This window comes from Pezoporus wallicus, unplaced genomic scaffold, assembly GCF_028554395.1.
Source record: "Pezoporus wallicus isolate ANWC-B61680 ecotype Strahan unplaced genomic scaffold, APGP_CSIRO_Pwel_v1 contig_593, whole genome shotgun sequence".
In the NCBI taxonomy this organism is placed as follows: Eukaryota; Metazoa; Chordata; class Aves; order Psittaciformes; family Psittacidae; genus Pezoporus; species Pezoporus wallicus.
The window spans coordinates 8,801,149-8,811,485 of NW_026642342.1; the positions used below are offsets into that span (position 1 = coordinate 8,801,149).

Below are 10,337 nucleotides of genomic sequence, written 5' to 3' on the forward strand. Positions count from 1 at the left end.
CTCGTCGGAGAACTTGAGAAAGAGATGAAAATGAGTATTGAGTCATGTGAATATTTGGACCTTTAGGAACAGTTTAGTTGAATGGAGATGGGGACTTGTTAGAATACAGACACTAAAGGAAGGCACAGGGTTAAATCTGCCTCTCTGAGCTGTGGCCATAACAGATGAGAAAGTTGTCAAAACAGGAAAGGTTGGAATTGCCCTAAATCTAGAGAAAAAGAACAAAGAGAAAAAAATACAGGAGGACAGAGGAAAAAGTGATGCTTGGAGCTTTTGTTTGCAGAGCCCAATCCCATGGGGGCTTTGTTTCCCCAGGTTCTCTGCTAAGCTATGTTCCTGAATTGACACAGTCTCTGTATGTCTCTGGACTCTAGAAATAATGTTTAGAAACTGAATCAAACCAAAATGATGTGTCCAGGCACCAGATTTTGGTGTCTTTTGAAAAGCAAACCCCAAAGTAGTAGCTGGGCCACTTGCATCTGTTTATGGCTTTATTGAAAGCTAGGTATGAAATAACTTTGTCTAAGAGTTTCTTAATGTTCAATGTGCTCTAAAAACAAGCTCAGTAAGAACAAGGCGTGTAAATATGATACTCTCTTGTTTCAGGGGAAGGACAGGGGAAGTGAAAGCCTTTCCGCTTCTGAAGGTGCGTGGTTTGTATTTCTCACTGCTCAGATGCCATGGTTACAAGCGCTACAGCAAACAAACCAGTGGTAGCAGGTAGGCTCCCTTGCTGCTTCCCAGCAGTCCTGATTTTCTGCCCATTAGTGGGAATCTAACAGGAAATGGAGCGAAGCTGAACACACTGATGTGTTTCAGCAATTGAAAATGTCAAAATCTTCTAATTTGGGCCAGAGAGATGAATCCTTTCAATTACATTGTAGGGTTCTGCTGCATTTCTAGGGGAGGAATGTATGGTAAGCAACAAGGTTTTGCTTTGGTTCCTCATCAGCAAGAAACGGAGGAAAGATGAATGCCACACAGATAGCTGGAGAATTCCCCACCAACTGATAGGTTTTCCCAGAAGTGGCAAAATGAACTGGGATCCACAGTTCAATCCCTTACTTCTTGCTTGGGCAACCATCGCTGTTTTTCTTGTTGCAAGGACCTGCTTGTTACAGGAGATCCAATGTGTTGAATGACTTACTTAGTGACTGCCTGTATATACTGTATTGTAAAAACAACTAACAGAAGGCTTGACAAACTAAAGAGTCTAAAGTGTACAAGATGTAAAAGTAATGGGTGCAGCATCTATGGTATACAAGGAGGGAGGTAGCCCTGTGCACTGTGGTGCTCCGTTACCTCAAAGCAGGCAGCACGGAACCATGCTAGGTGGGAGGAAAAGGGGAAGAACAAGAAGCGCACAACTAAACCAAACCAAACCATGCTTGAATGCATTTTTTTTTCTTTCCTGATCTGCTACTTTTACATGACACTGTTTGTTTGTCTGCATATTTCATTTGCCATCTGGCCTAGGTCGTCCACATGTTACCTTTATATGCATGTGTGGCCATGCTAGACTGGCCAAGGAGGACTCATCTCTGAAGTGTTCAGGGTCAGATGGGACTTATAAAAACCCATTTGGGTGACCAAATAAGAGCAAGAAGATAGAGCGCATGTATCTGGCATTTGCCCTAGATACATCAACACTTGCAATTTATGCAAAACCTTTGTGTTTCACCCAGTACCTGAGTCTCATAATGTTTTAGTCATAGATTTCAGAACATAAATTTTAAGCAGATGGGGGGGGGGGTGGCCAGTTAGGCAATGAAATCTCTACCTTGAGTCGGTATAATATTGGTTTTATTGCATCTTTTAAACTTCAATAAATGAAATCATTCCCAAGGTGTTAAGGTGGCAGATAGGCAGATATTACTACTTGGTCCTCCCTGGAAATGCAAAAAAGCAGAGGTAAGAATCCAGTTGGTGTGGTTTCGGGTTGTCTTTATTGTTGTTAGTTTTCTGTTTTTAAAAGGGGCTCAAGGAGTAGATGATGATTTTGCAAATAGAGGAGTACTGCTTCTGGAATGGAACAGGCTGGGAACAGACTCTTCAGTAAGCACAGAGCATCAGGATCTTGGGTTTTTGCATTGTATTTTGAAGACTCCCTTTTTGTCACTGGAGTTTTGTAGCCTTGAAGCGATGCTGAAAGGATGTGAATCATTGTTCCTGCTTCCTGCAGCAATTGAAAGTGCAATCTGCCCTGCTGCTAACTGAGTCACCCTGACTGGCTCTACTCCATGGCAGCCAGCATGGGCACCGCTGGGCATTTCAGTGCTGCTGGTAACACACCGCAGCAGAAAAGCAGGTGCAAAGACTTGTTGGTTGTCCCTGTTGTCTGCATGACAGTGGTGCTCTGGGCAGCTGCTCCTGTGTATTGTCAGTGGGACAGTGGGATCAGTGCACCCGCAGCAATTTGCCAACAACACCAGGCTGTGTGGTTTGGTCAACACACTGGAGGGAAGGGATGGAATACAGAGGGGCCTGGACAGGCTGGAGAGGTGAACTGTGTGAACCTCGTCAAGTTCAGCAATGCCAAGTGCAAGGTCCTGCACCTGGATCTGCCCCTGTTTAAGATGATGAGAGAGAGATTTAGATCAGACATTGGGAAGAAATTCTTCCCTGTGAGGGTGCTGAGGCACTGGCACAGGGTGCCCAGAGAAGCTGTGGCTGCCCCATCCCTGGAAGCGTTCAAGGCCAGGCTGGAAACAGGGGCTGGGAGCGACCTGCTTTAGTGGAAGGTGTCCCTGCCTGTGGCAGGGGGTTGGAACTGGATGAGCTTTAAGGTCCCTTCCAACCCAAACCATTCTGTGATTGTGTAATGTGCATGGAGCACATAAGGTATGACGTGGGAATAGTTGTGCTGTCTGAGTCTTAACCCTCTTTTTGAGACCAAGCGCATTGAGGACCTTTACAAATTATGTGTCACTTCAGATAAAGCTTTCCATGAGCTAGGGGCCATTCTGGGCACTCTGCACAGGCATCCCAGAGCTCCTGAGAAGCAGATCATTCTTACTTGTAGGTTGCTGTCACAGACTTCACTGAGAACCGGTGTTGGCTTATGAGGAAACTGCCTGTTCAGTGGAGGGGTCAGTGAGTGGGAGGCTTGAGAGTACCAGCTACTCAGCAGAGACTTGCTCCAGAATCCTGGATTGGGTAAGAAGCTGTGCGCTCCTTTTGGATGAGGGCATTCATTTACATTTGTTCTCTGACCAGTTCATCTGCTGCTGTGAAGGATGGATAGAACCTGGAACAGACCCATATGTGTCTAATACGGTCTTGGACTCCTGGTGCTCTGCAGGTGTCTGCTGGGAGTCTGTTGAGCAGGAAAGGAGTCTGTGCATGTTGTTTTATGGAAAGGAGCAATATGTGGGTAGGTATCAGCTATGTTTGGGGGTCTGCTGTGAGTAATGAAGGCATCCTTGTTTTATGAAGGCTGGTCATAAGCACCAAGTAGCATTTGCATGCCCAAAGGAGGCAAATTCACTAGAAACTTGGGTGATTCGGGCCTTGGTGAAGTATATGATTGGAAAAGTTTGATGGGGCTGATAATACAGTTGATGTCTCTTCTAGGCTTTTTTTCCCTCCCCTTCTCCGTCTGTGGAACACAGATTGCAAAGGCTGTTACATGGTGATAATGGAAGGGGTTTTATAGTGACTTTGCTTAGCACAGGTTGGTTCTGGTGAACTCAGTTTAGGTTAAGGAGAATGAAATTCTACAGTTTTACTAGAGTGTGTCTCTGCCATGGACAGTCCAAACCTCAAAATGCAGCAGGACTTCCCTAGTCAGCCACTAGAAGCTGAATCCCATTTGGAAAAACACATCTGAGTGGATATGCTGGCTCTGGGCGTTGCCCAGTAATTTCCCTTTCCTCTCAATGGGCACATCATTCTAAGGATCCTCGAAAGTATGCCTCTTTGATGGTGATTTTAGGTTAGGCTGCTTTACTTTGTGCTTAAATGGGCTTGGAGCTTTACAGAGTTCAGCTGAGAGTGAATGAACCTGGGCAATTCCTGAAGCTATCTGTTTGCAGATGCCCTAGGTCTCAGATGCAAAGAAAACAACTCACCTTGCTTCCAACTTACATTTTAGCCTGAGATCAGTGTAAAAGCTAAAAAAAGAAAAACCCAAATTGAGGTAATTTTACAATTTTTGAAGGCCAAAAGAGATCAGCTGATATAATTGCTTGTATGTTGTTGTTTTACTAAGTAGGGCTTTTTTGTAGCCAAAGCAACTTGTATTTGCATTGTGTTTCTTGACCCGGTGACATTAAGAGAAAGGAAATTCATGGCTTCTTCCAGTATCTAATTTCCATCTTTTTCCTTCTCATTTCAAACAGCTTGGACCTGTTTGATACATAGATAGATACATAGCTCTTGGCATTTAAGGTTCTGTTTTACTGGATTAAAAGACTTTTTGAACCCATGAATTCCTCAGCTGGTAAGTGAGCAATATAACATATGTATAATACAACAGATGCACTATAAGGAATCAAATCACCCTCGCTCATCATCTTGTTCAACTAAATTAAGCTACAAGTATGTTGCTGCAAGGTGTATTTTCATGTTTGCATGCTTTCTGCACTAGCTTTGGGTTTGTAATTTTTCTTAACCTTCTTAAAATGCAGTGCAATGAAATGCTAATGTTGTATAGGAAGCTAAAAATCCCCTGCAAGGAGGGAGATTGTTTTTTCCGCTCTTCTTTAGCTTAGTTCATTTAGAAGCCTGAGAGGCTTAAGGAGCACAGTTTAGTGACCCTATCCATTCAGATAACCGTGGAGTCAGGAAGTCTCTGTAACAAAAAGTATAAATGCAACTTGGAACCAGGCATCTCATGCCAGAAAATGAAAACCTGTCTTCTCAGGAAGCAGAAGGAGGATAGGCTTCTGGTTAAGACACGTGGATTAGTAGGTGGTTTGGATCCTTGAGTTTTGCATGTGCTTGTTCAAACCATTGTGCCCATCTGCGGAGCAAGATTATGTTCTCCTGGGTCCTATCCATACTTTTTGTAGGAGAAATTCCCCTCATGCATCCCCTAACCCTGCTGCTTGAGGGATGGCCTGATTTGTTTTTTTATTATTCTATTTGTTTCATTTGAATAGAGACTGAAAAGTGTATTTATTTGGAGAGGAAAGCTCTGTAGAGAGCATGATACTTGAATAGAGTAGATGATACTTGAGTAGAGTAGATGCAGAGTACATGATACTTGCTAGTGGGAGATGAAGACATAAACTGATTTGGATAGTCTGAAAGCTTGATTCTTGCCTCCCGGCCCGAGCGCTCCAACAAAAGACCTGGTATGTGTTGGCAAGAGGTTAGGAGAAGGTTTGGACCATAAATACTACCAGGTGACCTGGTATAACAAGGAGCAGTTTTCTCCTGCAACAGGTGGGTGAGTGACAGGCACAGAGAGGGGAAAGCGAGCCCTTCTTTCTATTATTCTGCTGCTGCATATCAAATGAGTCCTCCTGTTAGCGTGCTGTTCCTCTCCTCTTTTGCAAGGTGGTGCACTGTCAGATCAGATAGTCTGTATTTGGAATGGAAAAGAATAAAGGCAGTTTCTATAAAGGAGGACTTGAAAAGGCTTCTCTGCTTTTTCGTCAGAGCTGCTGGAAACCTTCCTTTTTCTCCCCATTACCCCTTCCCCAGTCCCCACCTCCAGAATGCTCGCCTCTTCCTGCCTTTGTCAGGGAGGTGTCAGATTTGACACCTTTGCAGTAAGGTACAGAAATGCAAATGGAGAAATCCAGCAACACCTCATCAGGGGATGCAAACTTTCTGTGAACCTAATTTGTGGATTGAAACCCCCCAAAAACAAGCAGCCATATTGCCAACACATTTCTAAAATGCTTTGACACTTAAAAAAAAAAAACTCTTACTATTTCAGCTTTGACCTGGCTGTTTCATTTCAGTTAATACAGGACTGACAGGTGCTCAGGGGAAAGGCCTGTTATCCCTCTGCTGTTGCTTTTCCTAACATACCAGGCTTTGGGAGGACACAGGTAGCCATGGGCACACATGTTCATAGCCCCTCTGCCCACTTCTTTCTGCAGCAGTGGGGATGAGATGTGGAGGGAGCTGTGAGGGTTATCCCAGGTGTGATAAGAACAGCACCATCAGCAATACACACGGGAATGGGAAAGGGAGCAGGGAAAGGGGGAAGGCAAACTTCAGTGCTGGTTCTCCAGGGCAGATACAGAAATTAAGCAATAGTGCTTAGCAGAGGTGGCTTTGTTGCCAGCCCACCCCACATTCACTGCTGAACCAAAGCTGGCATGTCTTATGTTGACTCTCGGCTGTGTTTCTGTCACTAAAGTGTCAGGATTTGCACTTGCTTCCACTGGAGTGCCACAGAAGAGCCCTAACCCTGGGGTCTTTAATCTCATGGAAATTAAGCCAAGCTGCCTCTAGTGTTCCTGCAGAAGCAGAAGGGCTGGAGTGGCTGCACCAGGGCAGGATCAACCCTGCACATCACACTCAAAGCCAGGCAACTCAGACAACTATGTGTAGCCCAGTGCTGCTGTGCATGAGTGCAGTTGTGAGCCACAGGCAAGGCTGTGGATGCTGCTGTTGTGTTAAGGAAACAGTATCTGGCTTTACCTTCCTCTTGAGAGCACCTTATGCAAGGGGGCATTTTCTAGCCGTGAAAAAGCAAAGGACTCCGTTAGTGTAGCAGTGTGACACACAGGAACGTGTGATTCCCTTGGTGATTACAGTGAGGTATTGCTATCTGGGCTAATTGTGGAGAGGAAGGTATCAAGCAATATGTGGTACACGGGGCGAGTAGCTTTAAAAACAGAAACCTTGCCTTCTACTGGGGCTAGAGAGGTCCAAGAAGAGGTCATCTTGTGTGTAGAGTGTTACTTTTAGTGCAAGTGTCCCAGGCTCCTCCTTCATTTACACTTCAACCTGCTAACCTCCCTCCCTAAACCAGAAAGGTCATTACAACAGCTCTGGCCTCCCCCTGCTCGACTGGGTTTTGCTGTTCTTTCCCCAGTTAAAAGGGAATTTAGCAGAAAAGGGGATGAGAAGAATCAACATATCTGATGGCCATGTCTGAATAAGAACACTTTAAAGAAAATTACAAAGGAGAGGTCTTAACAATATCTTCGTTTCCATTTTTATTGTTCCAGAGGGTTGTTAACAAAACAGAGTTACAGGTCTAGTCCCTTGGTAGTTGGGTTGCTTCCTTTTCTAGCTTGTCCTGTGTTTGGGAACTTCCATGTATTAAGCAACTCTGCAATCCTTTTTTTCTTTACAATGTCAGCTCTCTGCAAGGTATTATCACAGCACAAATAAGCTGGCACCCCCCAAAAAGCAGGAACTGGGGAAACGTCAAACTCCACATACAAAAATGTTGAGGGTCCCCCACCTACCCCCCAAGAAACATGGCTTTCAACACTTCACAAATCCACTGCACTCTATTTCACTTTGTATTCAACAGACAAAACAAAACCAACCAGAAATACCCAACCAAACTCCTAACAACCAAAATAACTCCCCAACCTCTGTGAAGCCATGCCCCAGGGCAGGATGTGCCTAGCACTTCTTAAGTTAGGGGCTGTGTAGGTGCATGAGCAACACCTTCAGAAGGAAGATCAAGTACAGTAGGTTTGAGACTGGCATCCAGATACGCTAGCCCAGAAAAACCCATGACCTTAAGTCCACCTTCTGTCAGTGTGACCTTGTTCATTGCAGTAATTTAAGTGTCTTCGAGGATTAAACAAAACATTTGAATTCAAACAGTTGAGCTAACAATGCTTAGTACAGGAATTAAGTGCTTAATTGCTAGCATTGTTTCCATAATACATTTATTAGTAGGCGATAGGAAACTGTACTTTTAAGCCAGTTAGAAGTATATCAGACCGCAGAACACCTGGCATCAGTTGTGAATTCAGTATTTTTTATTAAAGATTAAAAATAAAAAACATTTGACACCCTAATATACAAAAAGTCACAATAAACTCAACTGTGCTAAAAGCAAAATGTGCATAAAGACACTCATCTCTAAAAAGCACCCTGCCACCAGTTATCTTTTATGTTTGCCTAATTCCACCAGGTCTCTAAGCTTTTCCTCCACTGAAGGTGGGACTCTAGGCTACCAAGGACAGATGCTAACCACACCAACCCCTTTCAGGGGTCTTTGCTATCACTAAAACACTTAAAACTGTGCATGCAGACCCAAGCTTCTCATGGAGTTAACCATCATGATTTAAGATGCACAAGGGCTTTTTCTTAAGAAAAGGGCAGTGATTTCAGGGCCACTTATAAGGGCCAAGAAACACGGTTATAAAATAACTGCTGTGTATCCACCAAAGAGCTTTGCTACTAAAGACCAACTCCCTTACCCCGCCCCTCCCCCAACCTCATAAAAACAACCCCTAAAGTTACAAAACGCCACACACGCACACGGATGAAATGTTAACACGTTTAGCTATTAGCCTGTCAGGGCCTGACAGCAGCGTTAAGAGTGCCGCTGATGCAGTCCCGAAGTGCAGCGATGCCGGCCGGCAGTCCCTCGCGCTGCTCAGAGTGCCATAGGGCAGCACGGTGCCCGGCTGCTCTCCCCGCTAGGCAGATCTGCGCCGATTCCTGTGTACCCTTCCCTTACCAAGGTCTCCACATGGATTTGGGTAAGCAAGGCGAAGGTAGGCCATGCGTCTGGGAAGCATCCAGTCCATCAGCAGAGGTCTGGCCCGGCTCGGCTTCCGCCTCGTCCGAGTCGGAGCAGGTCTCTTCGCTGGGAGAGGGCGAGGGTGCCAAGGCAGGGAGGGCCGGGGCCAGCGCCTCGCTGCCGAGCGAGAGGCTGAGCGCGGTGGGATCTGCCCCAGGGTCCGTGACCGAGTCCGGGCAGCCGCCGTCGCTGAGGGGCATGGACTCCAGCAGGTGGTTCAGCAGCTCGGCAGCCGTGGTGGCGTCGATGCCGGGGCAGCTGGACACGAAGGTGTGCACCTCATGCATACACTGGATGTACCCGGCAGCGAACCGCTCGCTGGCCTCACGGTGCAGCCGCCCGCCCTCTGCGCGCCGCGGGAGACAGAGAAGGGAGCAGCATGAGATCGGGGCCGGGCCCCGCCGGGCCCCGCCGCCGCCCCGCCGGCACTCACCGAGCGAGCGGCGCTCCAGCACGGCCTGCACCCGCCGCACCGTCAGCTCCAGCACCTCCGCGTTCTCCAGCTTCGTCTGAAACTGCGATGGGACGCCGCGGCCGTCAGCACGGCCCCGCCGCCCCGCACGAGCCCGACCCGCCCCGCCGCCCCTCCTCACCTCGCTGTCGGCCAGCAGCGACCGCAGCTCCTGCAGGCTCTCGTTGATCCGCGCCCGGCGCTTCTTCTCCACCAGCGGCTTCCTTGTCTGCGGGGACGACAGCGCCGTCAGCCCGCCCGCCCGCCCGCCCGCCCTCCCTACAGCCCCCACCGCCCGCCCGGCGCTGCCGCTCACCTTCCTATCGGCCCCGTCCTGAGGCGGGCGGCCCTTGCCGGGCCGGAACGAGGGCGCCATGGCGCGGCCCGGCGGACCCGAGATGCTCTGCCCCGCTGCGCTCCCCGCCCCACCGCGCCGCCCTACTTATACCCTGCGCGCCGCTGCTCGGCGCGCTCATTGGCCGCTCCGCGCTACCGCTGCCGCAGCGTGGGCTGAACGGGCCAATGGCAGGCGGCCGCTTTGTCTGCTCCGGGGTGGGGGGGGACGTGTGCGCTACCCGCCGGGCCCCGCCGGAGCTATGGGGTCGGGCCCGGCTGCGCTTGGTCCCCTGAAGGCACTGGGGAGGGGACGTTACTCCTCCGGCGGGGCAGCTTCCTCAAAGCGCTGGGGCATGGCAGCGCCTTCCCCCCTCCCGCAGCACCCCAGCTTTCGGCCATTTACTGGCTCGGGGGGGGGGGGCGTGAGCCTGCTTCTGACCGTCCATCAGCCCGCGGCCGCCGGTGCCCCTCGCTGCCGGCAGCGGTTATGGCTGCAGATGGGGATGGCCGGCTGTCAGCAGCAGCTTGGGGCTGAGAGAGACTGGATTGAGCCCTGAGCTGATGGTGGGTCCGGTCGTCTTGTCCTGTTCTCCTCCAGTGCATAGGAGGCTTCGCAAGCGGCGGGGTGAGGTTCGGGAGCTCGCTTCGGGCCCTGCGGCAGGGCCGTGCAGCACCCTGGCTGAGCGGTCGGTGCCGCCCCACGTCGGCTCGCAGTCCCCCGCCTCCCGTGCGGCTGAAAGCGGCGCGCAGGCAGCTTTGTGCGGGTAACTTGATGCTGATGGCAGTTGGCAGCTGCGGTTCCCCAGCAGGCTGAGGCACATAAAAGCGCTAGGTCTCATCCCTGAGGAGAGCGACAGGTGTTGGCTCCCGCTCCTT

The 10,337-nt window shown here is 49.1% G+C and overlaps 1 protein-coding gene across 2 annotated transcripts; it reads right to left on the reverse strand.

Annotated features, from left to right (window-relative positions):
• Positions 1-7,882: 7,882 nt before the first annotated feature.
• On the reverse strand, positions 7,883-9,577 carry LOC130609821 (transcription cofactor HES-6-like). 2 transcript variants are annotated; one of them, XM_057429165.1, is made up of 4 exons: positions 9,442-9,577; positions 9,268-9,354; positions 9,108-9,189; positions 7,883-9,020 (listed from the first exon to the last, which is right to left on the reverse strand). In XM_057429165.1, the coding sequence occupies exons 1-4, from the start codon at positions 9,499-9,501 to the stop codon at positions 8,608-8,610; spliced, it is 642 nt and encodes a 213-aa protein (XP_057285148.1). In that variant the 5' UTR covers positions 9,502-9,577; the 3' UTR covers positions 7,883-8,607. The 2 variants fall into 2 exon arrangements, with proteins under 2 accessions (XP_057285148.1, XP_057285147.1); XM_057429164.1 differs by having other exon boundaries at positions 7,883-9,189.
• Between the last annotated feature and the right edge of the window lie 760 nt (positions 9,578-10,337).